The 21,478-nt window shown below is 41.1% G+C and overlaps 1 protein-coding gene across 5 annotated transcripts in view; it reads right to left on the bottom strand.

Moving 5' to 3' along the window:
* Nucleotides 1-5,181: 5,181 nt before the first annotated feature.
* Nucleotides 5,182-21,478, bottom strand: part of UNC79 (unc-79 homolog, NALCN channel complex subunit) — a gene marked incomplete at both ends in the record, with an annotated part of 255,665 nt that continues 239,368 nt past the window's right edge. For all 5 annotated transcript variants that reach the window (XM_079699486.1, XM_079699487.1, XM_079699488.1 and 2 more), the window contains 4 exons: nt 5,182-5,382; nt 7,003-7,044; nt 17,699-17,776; nt 19,615-19,812. In XM_079699486.1, coding sequence (XP_079555612.1) covers nt 5,182-5,382; nt 7,003-7,044; nt 17,699-17,776; nt 19,615-19,812 — 519 coding nt within the window. The remainder of the gene's footprint in view (nt 5,383-7,002; nt 7,045-17,698; nt 17,777-19,614; nt 19,813-21,478) is intronic.

The raw sequence follows: 21,478 nt of genomic DNA, 5'->3' as shown, positions 1-21,478 counted from the left end.
CAAACTCACAAGCCTGCAGGGTGGAGCAGGTGAATGAGTGAAGCACCAACTCGGAGGCAACAGGATTTCTGCCGAGAGGCTGTGGGGTCTTCCTGCTTGGGAGGCAGAGGTCAGTAGTGGGAAACGGTACAAAACTGGAGACTGCATGATCTAGCGGAAGTATTCAAACTGAAAGGGGAAATGGAAAATTCAAGCTCATCAAACAAAATATGCTGTGGGCCAAGTTTCACCAGCAGGCTGCCGGCTGCTGACTTCTCGTCTATGTGAGTCTAGGTTACCTTGCGGCCAGGTGAGTAGCAAAGGACTCTAGCTATCACTGACCTGCCAGAATTATGTAGTAGAAAGAGCCAAGGCTTTGGAGGCAGACATACCTGGATTCAAAGTTTGCTCTGCCCCTTACTGAGTGACTCCTGCAGATATTGTCTCTCCGTGCCTCAGTTTCCTCATCTGTAATATGGGGTTAATAACAGAAGTACCTGCCTCACATCACTGTTGAGAAGACTGAATGAGATTACTGTATCTAAAGTGCCTGACATGCAGTAAGCCCACGCAGAGGGTAGCTATGATTATTTGAATTAGGGGCAAGTCTCAACAGGGCTGAGTGAACTCAGACCCCTAATCTAATAGAGTTCATCATCCCAATCTGATGAATTCAGAAAATTTTATTCTTTGCCATAAAACTATTATATTCAGTGGGAAACTAAATGTGATTTAATTTGTGAGCTATAATTTTTTGGCAAATAAATGAATTCCCAAAGTAAAGGAGAAAATGCCTTTGTCAGATGAAGTGACAGTGGCTCGATGGAAATTTATTATAGATGATTAATAAACAGAGAAACCAACAAGACTGAGCTTCCTCCAAAAGAGCCCTCAGATTGCTTTATCCCACGCTCTTGGCACATTTTAGCCAAAAGAGGCCAGAATCCAAAAGAGGGAGAGAGAAATGAACATTTACTGAGTGAAGCTCTGATGAAGTCAGATGGCCTTCTGGTCCTAATGCTACTACTGCCAGCTTGAGCTTGGATGAGTCATTTAACTTCTGGGCCTCAGTTGCCTCACCTGCAAAGTGGGAATATTAACGGGGACGAGAGGGCTAAGAGGAGTAAAGATAATGTTTGTGAAGTGCTTAACACCTAGTAGATACTCAGTAAACGGTGGCTCAGTAAACAGTGGCTCTTTTGGTTTCTCTTGAACCCCCTTCAAAAGAGGCTCACTGCTGTCAGTGGGAGGAAATGGCCAGCCTCTTACTGATAACACTTCCTCTCCCAGAGGGTTTGACTCTCATAAAAACATAGTTTGGTTCTATTCCATTGAGTTCCAACCACTCCCTTCATCCTTCTTAAGACCATTACTGTTAAAACACCCGATTTGCCCAAAATACATAGTTGCAAATTAATTCTATTAAAGAGGTATATTAAATGATCTGCATTGTCCGATTAATGCCAGAAGCCCTTGAGTCCCAGCTCACAAAAGAGTCCTGGTGGATAACCCATCTTCTCTGATCCAATCCAACCTTATTTGTCCTGTTGTAGCTTGGAAATGGAGACGAAGTTGCTGCAGTCACTTGGCCTCAGATGAGACTCTTAGGGAAGAGAGTTGCTGAAAATATCCCATCGTCAGGCAGAATGACATGCTTGTAAAGAACGGCACACAATGGAGACTGGACACCCTTGGTTAATGAGCGCGTTTCAGCTCCCATGGGTCCTGTAGGTCTTGCTTCTGAGGGACTGGCTGAAGGAAAAACCAAACGAGCCTGCAGCTGTGAGCTGTCCCCTCGTTTGGTCTTCATAAGGTGGCACAGGTTTCCTTGGAGGTCCACAGAGTCTGGTACAGTCTCCCAAGCACCACCTCAGTCCTCCACTCGTTTGCGCTTTCCATCCCCCCAGGGAGATGGGTAGACAGCTCCATTTTACAGATAAGGCAAAACAGAGGTCCAGAGAGATTTAATAACGTGTCCAAGGTCACCCAACTAGTAAGAGGCATGCTCACTGCAAACAATCATGGAATCTATGTATTTGCAGATTTTGGCCCATTCCACCCTTGGGAATCTCAGAATGTTCTGTTCACATCCTGGAACCAGTGGGATTCCGTGAGGGAAGGAAAACTGAATTTATTCCTGGCTCTTCTCCAAGCCAATAATCAGAACTGGCCAAATCTGGATTGGAGTCTCTCTGCTGCTGTCAAAGCTGTCACCCCGGGCTGGAGTGTGGGGTAGCAGGAGTCTATATGGACCGTGGTTGAGAGCACAGTCCCTGGGGTCAGACAACCTGGGGTCATGTTCCAGCTCTGCCTCTTACTAGCCGTAGACCTTGGGCAGGAGCTTTACTTCTCTAGGCTTTAACATGAGAATAAAAACAGTAACCGATGAGAGTGCTTACCATGTGCCCGGCATTGCTTTAAGCTCTCTCCTTGCATTCTCTATTTCGTCATCTCAACAACCCTATGAGGTAGAATGTGTCACTGTCCACATTTTACAGATGAGGAAACACTAGTAATGCAACTTCAAAAACCCTGAGGCTTTGGGGAAAATATACCCATGCAAGGGTTCAACTCAGTGCTCCCCGGTGGCCTTCACCTAGGCCAGGGGTCAGGAGACTTTTTCTGTAAAGGGCCAGATGGGAAATGTTTTAGGCTTTCAGGACTGTTCAGTCTCCTTCATGACCCTTCAACTCTGCCGTTGTAGCACAAACACAGCCAGAGACAATGTGTAAATGGCTGGTGTGGTTGTGTTCTAGTAGATTTTTTTAATAAAAGCAGGCAGTGGGCTACAGTTGTCTGACTCCTGACCTAGGTGAATGGCTTCTCCTCCTCCTTGTAAGGGCCGATCCTGCTAAACTTCCATCTGTCCCTGCTTTTCCTGGCTTCTTTCTTCTAAGTGCCTGAGCCCCACTTGCTGGAGAGGCTACCACAATGACATAACAAAAGAAGATGAGGGTACTGGGTAATGAAGTGGGCAGTGGGGAGTGAGTGTAAGCCAGAGAAGCCTGCTGGTCTCTATCAGCCAGTGAAGTGGCAGGGTCCCAGCAGGGGCAGTATTTTGGTCAAGCTGGTAGGAAAACTGGTCCCACAGTTCTGAGGGGCAAGGAGGGAGACCCGCCTGGATGGGACCAAGGACCCAGGTTGTGACTGGGGTAAAGGAAACAGGTCCAGAGAGCAGGAAGCATTCGAGGCGACCCAGTCAAGAGGGCTGAGCTAAAGGGTCATCTCCAGCCCTTGGGGGGATGCAAATACAAAGGGAAATTGAGGCAGAAGTTCATTCAAGGAACTGGGCAAAGAAGATGGAGAAGAAGCTGTGGATGACTCTGGACCTTGCCTACTGGTAGAATAGGGCCACCAAGATCCTGGCCACCTGTGGCAGGGTGGGCTCAGGAGCACTAAAGAGCTGGGCCTACAGCTGAGCCCAGATGGGGAAGTCAGTTAAACCTCCAGGGCGAGCAGCCAGGGCCTCCTGCCCCAGCCTGTGTCTGTAACCCCCTCTAGGAATCCCTGCACAAAAAAGAGAAAGTCACAATTTAGCCCTTGCTGAGCCCACTGGGTAGCTCAAGAAAGACCTGCTGCTTAATCAAATCCGTTCCATTCAATAGACACTAATTAAACATGTACTATAAGCCAAACCCTGGGGATACAGAGACAGGACATATCCTCAAAGCTGTCACAGTTTACAAGCGAGATAAGTACATGCGCAACTTTTTATAATACAAGACAAAATGTGCACAGAAGCATAACCAAGCACGACTGAGACAGAGGAGAATTCTGAATAGGGGAAGGCCTTTCCAAAGAGTTCGTTAGCAAAATATGAAGAATAATCATTTCTATACTCTAAGGACCTATTGGTTCCCCACAAGTTTTCATAAGAATGGAGATCTGCCACCCTGTCTTTCTAGAACTCATGTGAAATACTTAACATTTGAGGACTTGTTTTCCCCTGAGAAGCATTAAGGTATGAGACTTCCCAGAAGAAGAGAGAAGCTTAAAACCAACATAAAAAAAAAAAAAGTCTCATCTTCTCAAAGTCCCTCCTAGAGAATGGACTTCAAATAAATTGTGTATTTCTCTCACCAAATGACCTTAAAGAAAGCCTTTTCCTCTTAAAATTGTACTTAGTCTTAATGGAAGTTAGAAGTTTTAAGAGTTTAGAAGAAATGGTTGTCAGGAACTAAACTCTAGCTCTATAAACTGATTTTAAAAAACCCCAGGCTCACAAAGATAATAAAAAATGCATTTAATAGCATGTCAATATACAGCTTAAATGTATATTAGGTCTTCTTTTAGTCAGTGCATTACAGGGATAGAGAAGAGAAATATCATTTGTGAATGCACAGTCAAATGTTAAGTATAAGTGCTGATAAATCTTGGTGCTCTTACACTATTAAAATTCCGTTTTATGAAACATAGCTCCAGGTGCAGTGTTCTGTGCCAGCGTGGGGAATTGTCTGGTCCAGTATGCAATCTACAGTTTTAAATTGAATTGTATACAAGTATTAACAAAAGAATAAAATGTATTATTCACAAAGCTAAAATGGTTGTCATAAAGCTTACAAGAAAGTACAGCCTAGGACTAATGAGTTGAAAAACTAGTTTTAAAAATAATAAAACTTACTGGACAGTCCTGGAAAATGATATTATAAAACAAAGAAAACAGTTGGCACAGTTTAACCACCTAATTTCTAAGTGCACTTTGTAATGGTCCTTGCAAGCTGCCACTTTTCCCAGGATAATGACAAAAAGCTTCAGTCAAGTGTCACTGGCTTATGGTGACGGGTTTTTTTTTATTGCATTGCCAAGAGTGGATTTTAAGAAAAAACACTACAAAGGTTTCAAAAACCCTATTTATTCTCTATCATCAAAAATAGCAACAGGGGGACTTATACAACTTTTCTGTGAGTACCCACCAGTCTATTTTTTTTTCTTAAAAAAAATAGAAGTTAGTTAAAGAAAAATGATTTGGTTTTTAAAAAATAATGTAAGGAAACACTTAATCGGATAGCCCAAGGAGTCATCAGAAATGTGTAGCAAGAAAGCTTCATTGTGGCCCTCTCCGGCCTTTGCACGTCTTTTACTAAACTAGAAAGAGAATGTACAGTACCAATAGGTTCCCCAACCTGCTTGGATCGAATTGTTTTGTTTTGAAACCCATTATTGCTAAACCAGAGTGTTGACACTGAGAGCCGAGGAGTCCGCTCAGAGGGGATAAAACTGAGAGGCTGCTTCTGAGGACTGGATCTCCACCTGGGCCATTTTGAACTGGGTGCACTGCAGCCACTTGCGCAGGGCCGCCAGGCTGGCACTGCTCTGGGTGGAGCCCGGCAGCGTCCTGAGGCTGTGGTGGTTCACGTTGTTCTGAATGGCCTGGAGGCGAAGCTGGAGTCCCGCAGATAAGTGCTGTAAGAAAGGGCAAGATGGTAGGTTAGTTTCCTTCCTGCTCGGGTTCCAGGCCAACCCAGGGAGTGCCGGCCTGGACTTCTTCCGCAGGCGGAACTGACACGTGGCGCGGGAGCTGTCTGGCCTGAAGAAGGCTGACTCCCAGATTTGGGGAGGGCTCAGGGCGGAGGGCGTGGGCAGGTGCCATGTTCTTAGAGCCCACCTGGCCCAAATCCATCCAATAATGCCCCTCCCAACTCGCCTCATTCTTTGCAACACCAGGGCAGGGGCTGACACTTAGACTTGTCCCCCCAGAGCTGTTTGCTATGTAGGCCTGGTGTCGCGGGCGATGCTGCCAGGCTCCCTGGGTCCTCTGTAAACAACTTGGGGAACAAGGTTTTTCGGTCTGTGTTTGGATTGTCTCATGGGCAAAGTGGGGAGAGTAACACTCACCTGACGGGGTTATTGTAAGGATAAGTGATTTAACAGAGGGGTCAGAACAGAAGCCGGCACATAGGAAGGGCTCAGGACATTTTCATCGTGATTATAATCTCTCTGTTCTCACGTTCATGCACACGAAGGAGCTAGGCTGTAAGCTTTTCTTATTCTTCTTAGCTTTCCATGAAGTTCTGTTGGCCTCCGCTTAGCACTCTGGGCAATGTCAAATTGCCACAGATGACCGCCAAGCAGGCGGAGGGTAGTTTGGAATGCCTCGGGGTGAAAGTCCAAGCAGTTTTCACAATAGAAGCTAGTGGTGCAATGAGGTTTTCAGCAGAGCCATTGGCCCTGCTGGTGGCCACAAACAGCAGTGAGGCCATGAACCAGTACTCAAAGCCTGTGGGCACTGCTGACAGCTGTATATCTCTCTTGGTATCCCCTGAAGTCACCTCCCCTCCTTCCACAAGCATCCCTCCCCAACTCTGGGAGGAAATCCAGCAACAAGGCTTCCATCTTCTCCCCCTCCTCCCTGATACTCCCAGTGCCTTAGACGGGACCCAGTTTGGGATGGAGCGGGTGGTGAGCTTTGCCATCTTAATGTTAAGCCCCAGTAACTAGATCTACAGCCACGGAGTATGTCTGGCCCTGCAGTGACAATGCGTCACTCAAGGCGGGGCCTGGCAGTGAGAAATACGTTCTGTCTTCCCCTCCCTGGCTGTGGGACCCTGTCCAAGTTACTCTTCCTTCTGATCCTATGTTTCCTCTTATATAGAATGGGGGGGGCACGTCCTTTCTAGTTCAAGTCTGTCATTCACTGAATGTTTTCCTCTCTTAATAGAATTCTTCCCATCACAAAAGGTCAGTCCTAGTGGCCAGGAAATAGCACTGGACATGTCTGGGACCGGATCCCACGGGTATCCTCTGAAGGTAGAGTAGCTTTTCAGCCTGTGTTCTAGTCAGTAGCGGAGCCTCGCCCAGACTCTGGGATCCTTCCCCTCCCCCTTCAATCAACCATGAGTAGTAGGACAGCTGCTCCTGCTGTCACCTCGGCCCACAGGCCCCCTACCTGTCCCGCAGGGTCTCCTGCATTATCAGCCCCCAGAGACCAGGAACAGGTAATGAGTGGAGCCCTGTGGAGCCCTGTGGATGTTATGAGCTTCTCTGGAGGGAACTGAGCTTCCGGTCCACCCGGGGGTGACTTACCTTGATATTTGACTGAATCATTGGCAACCACATAGGTATCAGCTGTATGGAGAAACACAGAAGTCCCATTATTACTGTTCTCCATTCTCCCACATAAGCTCCGCTTACTGCCTGGCAAAGCAAGGCACACGGAATCCCTTTAACATCACAAAAGGATGTGGGCCTCCACTGCCGAGTTCTCTGCTATCAGACAAACGTCTCTCTGAGGCCAAACCCTGCTGAGCTGGTGGCATTTGGAGGTTAATAAGCACCCCATGAGTGCCTGAAACACACACCGTAAATGACTGATTGTCTCTTGAAAGCTACCAAGCATGGGAAATTAAATGTGTATTTATTTAATTAAATCCTCTCTTTCTTGAAATAGAATTTCCTCCACGGGATCTTTAGAACAGAGTCTCCGAGTAGCATGGCGAAGCTCTCTGCCCGTGGTCGTTAAGAAAAGATCACTGGGAAGCGGTTAAAATGCTTAAGTGATGGACAAAGACAAGCCCTGAAGTTGCCTGGCTGTGATATGGAAGACGAGACACAGCAGGAGTGAGTGCAGGCCGGGGTTTCAGCAGCGTGGGTGCATGGGCAGGCGAGCAGCGGGTCCCTGCTCCAGCCGGGAGCAAGGCTCTCAAATCCTGGGCATCTGGGGAGCCCTGCCCCTCCGCTGCCTCTGATTTGCCCTGAGACCCTTCCTAGGAGGTCACAGGTGCCCCGCCCGAGCTCCCCCAGCAGCGGCTCTCCTCTGCCCGCTTTGGTCTCTTGCCACACTTCAGCCCTTCCGAACACAAGTGTTGACTTGTGTTTGTGGCCTCATAAATCCGGAAGTCAGGGACAGAATACATTTCCCAAAGTGTATTCCACAGAACTCTAGTTGGGTGGGATTTAAATGGGGCAGGACGGCTATGATTTAATAAGTTTGGAAATGTTAGTTTCTTTCAGGACTGCTCAGATCTTTAATATGCTCAAATGCATCATATCATTTCACTCCATGCTCCTTCTGGCCCGACTCCAACAGAGTTGATATGGATTGCACTGTGTCCTCTCATATAGCCGTTGTAGTCCTTGCCCACACAGCCTCAGATGTGACCTTATTTGGAACTCGGGTCATTGAAGATGTAGCGAGTTAAGATGAGGTCACTCTGGAATAGGGGGGACCCCTAATCCAATATGACTGGTGTTCTTATAGAAAGGGGGAAATTTGGACACAGATAGGTACACAGGGAGAGTGGCACATGAAGGTGAAGCAGAGATCTACAAGCCAAAGAACGCCAAAGATGGCCAGCAAACCCCCAGGAGCCAGGGGAGAGGTTGGGACAGATGCTCCCTCACAGCCTCAGAAGGAATCAATTCTGCCATCACCTTGATCTCATAACTTCTTGCCTCCAGAACCATGAGACAATACATTTCTGTTACTTCAGTCGTCCAATTCGCTGTGCTCAGCAGCCTAGCAAACTAATACAAGGGCACTCAAGGAAGCAAAGCCCAGAGGTGGGAGTGTGCAGGGAGGTGAGGAAGCAGGGGAGGTTCACGTGATGCTGAAGGGTGAGGTTCTTAGCACAGGGTCATGAAAAACAAGCTTAGAAAAGCAGAGTGAGGCCTCTCACCATCTACCCACAGATGATCTAGGATGCCACATAAGGAGATTTGGGTTTTATTCCAAATTCAGTATGCTTTCTGATGAGGGAAGCCCCATTCACTGTGAGGAGAATGGTGTTCCAGCAAGGTCACTGTGGCAGCGGTCTGGACACTAGGATGTGGAAGGACATGGAGAACGGAGGCAGGCGCCCAGTGTGGAGGCTGCCTCCATGGTCCAGATAAGACCAGGGACGGCTTCCGGGATGGAGAAGGATGCTGCCTGCAGTGCCAACCTGTGAGGGTCTGAGGACTAGTTTGCTCTTTGGATCAGGGAAAAGGTTAAAAGTGAGCCTGGGGGGCTTCCCTGGTGGCGCAGTGGTTGAGAGTCCACCTCCCGATGCAGGGGACACGGGTTCGTGCCCCGGTCCGGGAAGATCCCACATGCCGCGGAGCGGCTGGGCCCGTGAGCCATGGCCGCTGAGCCTGCGTGTCCGGAGCCTGTGCTCAGCAACGGGAAAGGCCACAGCAGTGAGAGGCCCGCGTACCACAAAAACAAACAAACAAACAAACAAGCAAAAACGTGAGCCTGGGATTTGTTCACAGCAATGCAATGACCAAAGTGAGAGGATCAGGAGAGCCTGCTGGGACGGGGGATAGCACGTAAATAACCTCTCTGTTCACTAGTCACGGCCATAGCTGCTAGTCTCATTTAATTCATCAAATCATTAAAAAAATAAAACTTGTCGAGGTGATAAATTATATTTCCTCTCTCTTCTGTTGTTCCCAAGGCTAAATCTGGCTGCCGTTCTGCTTTCAACGTTCTATAGATACAAACAATTGGCTAATTTGACTTCCATTGATGTTTATTCCTAAACACAGTGTTTCTATCACAACCATTTACTACTCTGTCGCTGATATGACTATTGTGTTTGGAAATGGAGTATGGTGTGTCCCAGAAGATGTGATGGGACTTAAACTCAATCAGAAAGTGACACCCTCTCATGCCTCCCCTGTTACCACCCTCAGAGTCAAACCGTGGGATTACGAAGGTCGGTGGCAGATAAGGGTGCACTCTCTGGCGTTTAAGGGGACTGGCTCATCTGCATACTCTGAATGGAAAAAATAAGTTAGTCTAACCGCCTTCTCCCTACTGTCTGCAGGGCAAAAACAAGCCCTGAGGGGTCCTAACGCCTACAGACTTTTGTTGTCATTTGACCCATTTAATATGGAAGCGCGCCCCTATGCCTCTTGATGTTTGGGAAATACCTGAACTAACCTCTTGTTAAGAATCCTGAGGGACGGAGGAGGGTTGAGACCAGGGAACACTGAGTACTCTGCCCCTGGGTGGACACCTTTCCCAGGGTTGCCCCAGGGGCTAAGGGCCTTTATGAGGCAATCAAGGGGAATACTGAGGCTGATTTTAGAAGTGCTTTTGTTATTTCCCCACTGCTGTAACACAAGACCATAAGATTCTAAATATACCTGCAAGAGGCCTTCAGGTTTGTGATTTACGAACCTGACTGAAGGCATCAGGTGAAAGTTCATTGTGAAGGACAGCATTATACAAGCCAGCAGTCATCCTATTTCAGGAACTCTAATTTGACTGTTCTGAATAACGTTCATTTCAGTACCCTTTTGCTAGTGGCTCCTACAAAGCTGTCAGTAAGAATTAGATGTAATTTATTCTGGACACTGTAATGTTATAATAAAATTGGTTGTTTTTTTTTTCTTCTCCAAAAACAATATCCAGAAAACTGAAGGACATTTAAAAAAAATGTTGTTTTTCATCAACATCAAAGGGATACTTTTCCTCTTATCTTGGTTTATGTTATGGGATAAATTGAAGACTTCCTGCTCATTTGGACTATATTCATTTCACTCCATGCTTTTTCCAGCCCTCAAAATAAAATTAGTCATGAAACTTTCTCTTTCACCAAAGATGGAGTAACAAAGACCAGATCTACAATCCTGCCTAAAACAAAACTATAATTCCAGATGAAGGGTAATGAAACAATGATTTTCAGACATTAAGCATCCGCAATGCAGGACAGTGATCACTGAGGGAGAGGAAACAAACAAGGTGACCCCTACAGCTATCCTAGCTCACTGCCTAGAAAGTGTTTTCAGGCAGTATCACAGGGAGAAGGAACCCAGGTAGAGTCTGTTGGTCTTCCTGAGGTGAGGAGATGGAGCTGGGAGTCCAGGGAGGCCAAGGAAGCTAGAGTTTGTAAGGCAGAGTAGTGGAAAGGAGAGAGCTGGAGAGAGAGAGAGAGAGAGAGAGAGCTAACTCTCTGAAGATCTGTAAAGGGTTCCCCTTGAGTCTTCAGCTCAATACTGACCAGTATACACATGTGAGAAAATTATCCAAGGCTGAAGAAAAAATAACCTAAAAAGATTAGAGGGAAAAATCCCTGGTAGTCACATAGCAATAGTTTGTGTTTCCACTAGTTACAGTGGAAAAATCTTGCAAATCATAGAACACCAAGTAGAGTACTCAGAAGGATATTACCTTACCAGTGAAGAAATAGTAGCCCTAGACAAACTGCTGCTCCGATCCTACCTAACAAAGCTTAACACCAAGTTTCAAAGGCATAAAACTGTTTCTAAGTAATTCAACTATGGCATAGAACACAGCTCAAGAATGCTTGTAGGAATAAAAAATATCTAGCCCCCAAAAAAGTCAAATTCAAAATGTCAAAAATCCAATAAAAAATTACCAGGCATGCTAAGAAGCAGGAAAATGTGATCCATAATGAGAAGAAAAATCAAGTAACTAGAAAAGACCCCCAAATGATACAGAGAACAGAACTGGTAAACAAGGACATTAAAACAGTTATTATAACTATATTCAATATGGTCAAGAAGGTAGAGGAAATACTGAGTATGTTAAATAGAGGTATGCAAGAAAATTTTAAAGAAACAATAGCTGATACTTTTCCAGATATAATGAAAACTATAAATTCACAGATCCAAGAAAGTCAACAAACTCAAGCACAAGAAACATGAAGAAAACTACACCAAGGAATATCATCATCAAATTGCTTAGCAACAATGGTAAAGAAAAAATCTTCAGAGCAGCCTGAGAAAAAAGACGTATCATATACAGAAGAAAAAAAATAAGAATGACAAAGATTTCTTCTCAGAAACAATGGAAGCAAAAAGACAGTGGATGAATAGCATCTTTAAAATACTAGGGGGAAAAAAAAACTTTGAACCTAGAATTCAATAACCACTGAAAATAGCTTTCAAATATGAAGGCAAAGTAAAGACTTTCTGAGACATACAAAAGCTGAAGGAATTAAGCTTCAGTAGACCTACACAAGAAGTTGTAAAGAAAGTCCTTTGGGCAGAAGGAAGATGGAAGCTTAATTCTACAGAAAGGAATGAAGAAAACTGAAAAATGTAAATATGGCAATAATAGAAAATATAAATAAATATAAAACAAAATTTAAATTGCTTTGAGAGATAATTGTTTAAAGCAAAAAAAAATTATGGTTTGGTTTATAACATATGTAGGAGTAAAATGGATGACTATCATAGCACAAAGTCTGGAAATGGAAATAAACTGTTGTACATTCTCATACTATACATGAAGTGGTATATTATTACTTGAAGGCAGATTGTGTTAAGTTAAAAATGTCGGCTATAAACTCTTAAGTCAACACTAAAACAACAACAGCTAAGACATATAGCTAATAAGATAACTGAAAAACACATTTAAATAACCCACGGATCAAAGAAGTCAAAAGGGAAATTAGAAAGTATTCTGAACTGAATGGAAATGAGAATACATCAAAATTCAGAGGAATACAGCCAAAGCAGTACTTAGGAGGAAATTCAGAAAGCCAAACACTGACAGCTGAATAGGAGAAGGTTCTCAAATTAATGACCTCAGTTTCCACCTTAAGAATCTAGACCAAAAAGTGGAAATTGTATCCAAAATTTAATCATTAAAAGCTCGATTAGTCAAAAAGAAGGTAGAGGTCTTCCCTGGTGGCACAGAGGTTGAGAGTCAGCCTGCCGACGCAGGGGACATGGGTTCGTGCCCCGGTTCAGGAAGATCTCACATGCCGCGGAGCGGCTGAGCCCGTGAGCCATGGCTGCTGAGCCTGCACGTCTGGAGCCTGTGCTCCGCAACGGCAGAGGCCACAACAGTGAGAGGCCCGCGTACCGCAAAAAATAAAAAAATTTAAAAAAGAAGGTAGAAAAAGAGGGAATAAAGGACAAAGAACAGATGGGAAATAAAGAAAACAAATAGCAAGATATTTTAAGCCAAATGATATCACAAAACACATTAAATGAAAATGGTTTAAAAATCCCAATTAAAAGGGATTGTCAGATTGGATTTTTAAAAAAGCCCAATACCAAACTACATGCTGCCTATAAGAAATATACTTTAAATAAAAAGACACAAATAGGTTAAAAGGCTAGAAAAAGATATACCATACTAATACTAGTCAAAAGAAAGCTGGACTGCCTTTATTATTACCAAAGAATATTATTGAGGATAAAGAGAACCATTTCATAATTTCAATTCATTTATGCACCTAATAATAGCTTCATAATATGTGAAAAAAAAACTGGTAGACCTGAAAAGATAAATTAGGGAGATATTTCAATACCCCTTTTCAATAACTGATAGACTAAGAGGATAGAAAAAGAAGGAAGGACATGAAAAAATTGAAAATACTGTCAACAAGCTTGAATCAACTGACATAGGAAACTATATTCAACAACAGCAGAAGACATATTCTTTTCTAGTACACACAGCATTTACCAAGATAGACAATATCCTAAACAAGACTCAATAAATTTAAAATGAGTCAAATTATACAAAGTACTGATACTTTCTCTGACCATAACGGGATTGGATTAAAAATCCATAACAGAAAATCTCTAGAAAAGCCTCAAATATTTTGAAACAAAATTATTGCCTCTAAATAAGCAATGGGTCAAAAAGGAAAGCAAAAGGGAAGATAAAAAGTATTCTGAACTGAACGAAAATGAGAACAGAACTACCAAATTGTGGGATGCTGCTAAACCAGTGCTTAGATGGAAATCTATATCACTAATCCCTTATGTTAGAAAAGAAAAAAATCCCAAATCAGTGAATTCCACTTCCACCTTAAGAAACAAGAAAAAGAAGAGCAAATTAAATTGAAAGTCAACAGAAGAAAGAAACTGATAAAGAACAGAAATCAGTGAAACAAAAACTACAGAAAAATATCTATGAAAACCAACCAAAAGCTGGTTATTGTTGTCATTGTTTTAAATCAAAAGCTCACTAAAATTGATAAACCTTTAACCAGATTGATCAGAAAAATAAAAGTGAGATCACAAATCACCATTATCAGGAATGAAAGAGGTGGCATAACTACTGATCCTACAAATATTAAAAGTATAATAAGGGAATATTATGAGTAACTTCATGCCAATAACGTCAACTATTTTGATGAAATGGACAAATTCTTTGAAAGACACACTGTCAAAGATCACTCAAGAATAAGCAGATAAATTAAATAGCCCTGTATCTATTAAAGAAATTGAATCTGTAGTGTAACACCCTCCTGCAAAGAAAATTCCAAGCCCAAGCAGTTCCACTGGTGAATCTGACCAAATATTTAAGGAGAAAAAAAAATACCAAACATATATAAACTTTTCCAGAAAATGGAAAAGAAAGGAATACTTCCTGACTTACTCTATAAGGCCATCATTACCCTGATACCAAAACCAAAAATAGTTATTACAAGAAAAGAAAATTACAGTCCAATATCCCTCATAAACACTGATGTAAAAAAATTATTTTAAAGTGTTAGCAAATAGAATTCAGCAATACATAAAAGAATAATACTTCAAGACCAAGTGGTTTGTCCCAGGAATATAAGGTTGGTTTAACATTCAAAAATCAATCCATGAATCTCACTGTTAATAGTCAAAAAAGAAAAATCAAATGACCATCTCAATAAATGTAGAAAAAGCATTTGACAAATCCTACATCTATTCCTGACAAAAATTCTTAGCAGACTAGGAATAGAAGAGACCCTTACTCAATCTGACAAAGGGTATCTATAAAAAACTAACAGCTAACATTTATATTTAATGAATGCTTTCTTCCTAAGATCAGGAACAAGACAAGGTTTCCAACTCTCATGACTTCTATTCAACTTGTATTAGAGGATCTAGCCAGAGCAATGAGACAAGAAAAAGAAATAAAAAGTATAAAAATTCAAAAGAAAGAAAGAAAACTGCTTCTACTTGCACATCACATAATTGTCTACAGAGAAAATCTGATGAAAGCTACAAGAAAGCTACTAGAACTAATGAGTTTAACAGATTGCAGGGTATAAAGGCATAAATCAGTTATATTTCTAAATACTAACAATAAAATACCAAAAATTTAAATGTAAAAAACCATACTATTTATAATACTATAAAACTACTATACACTTATGGATAAATTTGACAAAATATTCTAGTCCTGTATATTGAAAACTATAAATATTGCTGAAAAAAATTAACAAAGACATAAATAAATAGAGTGATATACTCTGTTCAAAGATTGGAAGACTCAATATTGTTAACATCTCAATTCTCCTTAAAGTGATGTATACATCAGTGCAACCCACATTCCCAGCAGGCTTTTCGTAGTAATTGACAAGTTGATTTTAAAACGTATCTAGAATGCAACGGACTTAAAATAGCCAAAACAACTTTGAAATAGGTGTAGAAATTTAGAGGAGTAACACTACATGATTTCAAGTCATATTAGAAAGCTATAGTAACTTAGTGTGGTACAAAGGTAGACAAACAGATCAATAGAAATGAATTGAGTATCCATTAGTAGAACCATACATGAATGGTCAATTGATTTTTGACAAAAGTGCAAAGGCAATTCAATGGATAGAATTTTTCACAAACAATCCTAGAATAATTAGATATCCACACACATAAAAAGTACCTCAATCCATACCACACATATCCACAAAAGTTAACTCAAAATGGATCATAGATATAAACTAACACCTAGAAGAAAACATATATGATATCTAGAAGAAAACACAAAGAAAACTCTTTGTGATCTTGGATTAGGCAAAGATTTTCTTAAATACAACATCAAAAGCATGATTCATAAAAGAAAAATTTGATAAATGGTATTTCATCAAAATTAAGACTTTCTGCTCTTCACAAGTCACTGTGAAGACAATGAGAAGACAAACACAGAAAAAAAATCTTTGCAAATGACATATCTGATAAAGGACTTGTATCTGAAAATCCAATAATAAGAAAAAAACCAACTTGATTTTTTAAATGGGCAAATAATTTTAATAGACATTTTACCATGCAGATATATGGATAGCAAATAAGCACATGAAAAGATGTTGAGCATCATTTGTCAAAAGGAAAATGCAATTTTGCAGTACACAGTTCTTAGAACAACTAAAACTAAAGATTAACTACATTAACTATTGACAAAGATGTGTAGGCACTGGAATGCATACTGCTGGTGTGAATGTAACAGGGTACAATCACTTTGGAAAACAGTTTGCCAATTTCTTTAAAAGTTATACACATATCATACAGCCTAGCAATTCCACTCCTTGGTATTTATCCAACACACCTGAAAGCCTATAGCTACACAAAGACTTGTGTATGTATATTCATAACAGCTTTATTTGTAATAGCCTCAAACTTTTGGAAACAGCTCAGATGTCCATTAATTGATGAATGGATAAACGAAATGTGTTATATCCATATAATAGATACTACTCAGAAATAAAATAATCTACTGATACATGTAACATGGATTAATGGTAATAGAATTATTCTGAGTGAAGGAAGGCAGAAAAAAGCATAACTACTGTATGAATCTATTTATATGAAATTCTAGAAAATGCAAACTAAGCTATTATGACAGAAAGCAGATCAGTAGGTGCCTGGGGATGAGGAAGTGGGGTACAGGAAGTGGTGGAATAGAGACTAACAAATGTGTATTAGAAAACTTTAGCTGGGGAGGACAATATTCATTATCTTGACTGTGGTGATGGATGGCTTCACGGGTATAATATGTGTGATGTGAAGATATCAAATTGTACATTTTACATATGTAAAGTTTCCTGTGTATAAATTGTACTTCAATAAAGCTGTAAAAAACAAAATCAGGTATGATCACCCAAGTGTCAGTCATGTAGTTTCTCCCAGTTGACTTTTGCTATTAACTGTCAAGCTAGATACACTATATCTATCCCATTTGAACCAACAACCTTGCAGTTTTCTGGTAACAGTCAAGTTTTCCCTAAAAATGTGTTGCTTTTCTTCAGCACTGTGTGAGTTAACTTTACAAATGTCCTTTATTGAAGGGAGTCAACCAAGGAGTGAAATAGGAAGTTATAAGGTTCTAAACTGATGCACTCTGACGGGGGGAAGGGGGGAGGCGGGTGGTGATGGTGGCTGGGATAATGGAATGTAGACGTGGAAGGCAAAGAAGGAAGTGGTACAAGAAGAGGAAGGACAAAGAATCAGTGAAACAGAGAGGTGGAATGATAGGAAGGAAAGGAAAAAGAATGGAAATAAAAAGAGAAAGTGAGTGAGCAACCAGGTTCTTCTTTGTTCTTTTATCTTTTTATCACACTAGGATGTTTCTGATGTCCCTGGATAGATAACAAATACCTGAATTACTTTCACACACTGTACAGTGATTTAGAATAGTAATATTAGAAACTAAATTAATTTATCTTAGAGAAAAGTATCAGCTACCAAGTCAAACAATGACAGAGTATTTTCCTTGGTTGTCTGGATATCTTGCAAGGTGAGGCTCCACCAAACAATTTATATGACTCTAGGGTCATCTCCAGATCAATGTTTCTGGTAATATTTTAATTCCTTATGTTGCATGCAATCATGGTGCGACATATTGAACCCAGCTAGAGTTGGTCACAGTGGTGGAGCAAGAGCAAAAATTATACTATAACTATTTGGTGAAGGCTTGCTATATGAGCCCGATTCCTCCAGCCCCAACTTTGAATGTGAAAATTAAATCAGTTTTATTTTCCTCTTCAGAAGGTACATTCAAAATAAATCCACATTTGTTTTTAGAAGCAAGAAATGGTCTATAGAAATCATAAGATTTTCCTACCTTGACAAAAATTGTTGAATTGCATTCTTGCAATGCCTCCATTAAACTAATCACATGGAGACACACCATTTCTACCATCTGAAACAACAAACAGGAAAATCAATTCCACTCAAGGTGATACGGAAACAGTCTGCAGCCACATGCCCTGTGCCCATGAGGACATTCTGCACAACAACCAGAGGTATTTACTCCTCTCTAAAACTTCAACCAGAAACTGAATTTTATAAGCTGCAGAGGTTTCGCAGTTGCCATGCCTTCCTCATCTAACTTGGGGCTGCCAATGAATTCAGGTATCAATCTCACTAATCTGCACCACTCTGCGATTCACACCAGAGGATAAACGGTTTCTGCTTCCTTCATTTCCAACTGCAGAACTCTTGGGCTTTGGTCTTTTCTCCATCTTGATCGATCCTTTCTCCATAGTTTCTTCACTTGGAGCGGCTGTTTCATTTATTGCACCATCTGTGTTTGAGGCTTTATTCTCCGTGGAACAAGGCAGTCATATTTACGACAGTTTAAAAATACCATAGAAATGATATCCCTCATCAGAAATCCCTGTGGCTAGATTTTAAACACTCCAGGGGGGAATTTTACCAGACTGGCTTATGTAGTTTAACAAAATTTTCAGAATTTAAAATTAATTCAAATTCATTTGTAACACCATTTGTACAAGATTCACCAGTAACAAATTCATTTCCAACATTTGAATATTAAGAGACATTTGGAGGAGAGGTATTAATGGTATCAAAAAACTAGCAACAATAGAAGGAAACTCTGAATCTCTAGTTTAAATTTAAGGTCCCAGTTTCATCGTCTGTAGAAGAGCAGAATAGAATACTTGACCTCCAAGTGCTTCTTCAGTCCCAGACTCTATGATCTAATGAATGTAATTATCTATGCGGTGGTCAGAACTGTTGGTGTATCCTAAAGTTTCCACATAAATTTCCTTTAAGTTGAATTAAAACATCTCTCTCCATACAGAACTGCCTTATAATATCTGTTTCTCTAAGGAAAAGAAAGTGCTTCCCTAAAGGAAAAATATAATCCCCTTTCCAATTACAACAAAAAGAAAATATTTCTTAGACTAATATTCAATCAGTCAAAACCATTCCAGCATGCATTGGTGGACAGTGAATTGTTGGGTTTCTGGGCACATTGGATCATCATTATGGCATTCTTCCAGGCCCCTTGCCCTTCACAGATAAGAATTCTACTGATGAAGCCCCCATAACCAAGACACTGGATGCTGCTTTCCCAGCTGAGAATCTTCCTCCAAAGTAGCAAACTAAACCAAAGGACTCCCTTGTAAATTCCTTCCATACACCCTCCAATCTTGACTCCATAGGACTAAGCAAAGCTTGTTCAATGAAGTGGGCTCATGCTATCCATACCTCAGATATTTTCCAAAAAGGTGAGCCATCCACATTAAAATGGAACTGGATTTGAAGATTGAGGAGCTTAGGTCCTCAGAGGGCAACTCAAAATGGTGAGACTCTTTTCAGCTTTGGGCCCTAAGTAGAATTAACCCGTACAGTCAATCTGCTCTTAAACACCACAAAGAGATGACTTAACTGGCTGTGGTTTTTCCAAATTGCCTTAGAATCCAAAAATAATATAAATCTCCCTCCTCACTCTCTGACTTTATAGCACAAGACAACTCTTAAAGGTAGAAGTTTCACATAAATTTCCTTTGGCACTAGGCAGAGAAAACAAAAATGGTTTTTACTGAATTTATTTGTTTGCATTGTTTTTCATCAAAATTATTATGCGGGTAGAACATCCAGGTTATAATGTAAAAATTCACCAATCCATTTATGTACTGTTACAACTGCGATTTTTAAAAAAACATGTAATGTGAGGACTGAGAGTGGTTTTTGAGATTCTGTCCAAGAAGGGAAACTCATTTGTGAACTCACCACTTTGTTATGGGCCATCAGCTGAAGGATGCTGGGTGTCACCCTACTCCAAAATTCTAGTGCTGTCAGTATCGCTGTGAAGCTGAATTCATTCTGACTTTGAACATTTGTAGCTACAGCACTTTGTTCGCAATATACGGTCCAGAGCTGAGCAAAGATAAATGCATGGAAAAGAGAACACATGTGCAACACGGAGGTCTGAAAAGGAAGAAAACAGGGAACCATTACATTCTAGTGGGCTGTGGTGCTCCAAGGAGCCCTCTCCGCACGGCTTTGCCTTTCCAAGGAGCACAGCCAAAGTACATGTAATTCAAGCTATCCAAGGCTGGAGGAGTTGTCTCCAAGTTACAAACTCATGATTCATCACCTCCAAACAATCTGCTCTTCACTCAGTTAGTGGGAGTGCGCTTAGAGACCAAGCATCTTTTCAGAGAGAAGGCACCTTAGTTTGCAGGATAAGTCTACCCACCCCCGTGCCCTTTAGTGAAACTGACGTTCCTATCCCTACACTAGATTAGGAAGAGCAATCATTTTAGGGTGTTTGCTGATCTGTAACATGGGGATAACAGTACCCTCCTAAAAGAGTTGTAGTTAGGAGTAAATGAGGTGCTATACATGAACGCACTGCCCAGCACTTAATAATTATACTACTATTAGTAGTGACAGCAGCAGCAGCAGCAGCAAAGATAGTATTCCTAACTAGTAGTGAGTACTGATAGTATTCCTGACTAGTAGTGAGTACTGATAGTATTCCTAACTAGTACTGAGTATGGATAGTATTCCTAACTAGTAGTGAGTACTGACAGTATTCCTGACTAGTGTAAGTACTGATAGTATTCCTAACTTGTATAAGTATTGATAGTATTCCTAACTAGTAGTAAGTACAGATAGTATTCCTAACTAGTAGTGAGTACTGATAGTATTCCTAACTAGTAGTGAGTACTGATAGTATTCCTGACTAGTATAAGTACTGATAGTATTCCTAACTTGTATAAGTATTGATAGTATTCCTAACTAGTAGTAAGTACAGATAGTATTCCTAACTAGTAGTGAGTACTGATAGTATTCCTGACTAGTAGTGAGTACTGATAGTATTCCTGACTAGTATAAGTATTGATAGTATTCCTAACTAGTAGTAAGTACTGATAGTATTCCTAACTAGTAGTGAGTACTCATACTATTCCTGACTAGTAGTGAGTACTGATAGTATTCCTAACTAGTACTGAGTATGGATAGTATTCCTAACTAGTAGTGAGTACTGACAGTATTCCTAACTTGTATAAGTATTGATAGTATTCCTAACTAGTAGTAAGTACAGATAGTATTCCTAACTAGTAGTGAGTACTGATAGTATTCCTAACTTGTATAAGTATTGATAGTATTCCTAACTAGTAGTAAGTACAGATATTATTCCTAACTAGTAATGAGTACTGATTGAGTAAGCACCTATAATGTCCCAGACACTGTGGTAAAGACTTTTTATAGATCACCTCCATAATTCTCAAACCATTTCATCTATTTTACAGATGAAAACCTGGAGCTCAGAGAGGTTAAGTAACTTTTTCAATGTCACAGAATTACAAAGTACCATCATTAGGAATCAAACACAGATTGGGTTGAAATATTAGGAACTAACTGCCTAATTCCTTTTGAAAACATCATTCAGGTCATTTGGATGGGTGCTCTATTTGATTTCAGAATAAATTTATCGCAGGTCAGCTTGCCCTGGCCTACATCCCAGCTGTTCCCAAACCTGCCGTGACCTCCTAGAATTTGCCTGAGCTCTGTGAGGGGACCTTGTCTCCTCCTAACTGATTAGTATCAGTGTGTCTAGTTTGCTTGTATAGGCTCATGATTGATGCTT

This window comes from Hyperoodon ampullatus (genome assembly GCF_949752795.1).
Source record: "Hyperoodon ampullatus genome assembly, chromosome: 3".
Classification (NCBI taxonomy): domain Eukaryota; kingdom Metazoa; phylum Chordata; class Mammalia; order Artiodactyla; family Ziphiidae; genus Hyperoodon; species Hyperoodon ampullatus.
The sequence above is the reverse complement of the archived record's forward strand: the minus strand, read 5'-3'. Positions and strand labels throughout refer to the sequence as shown.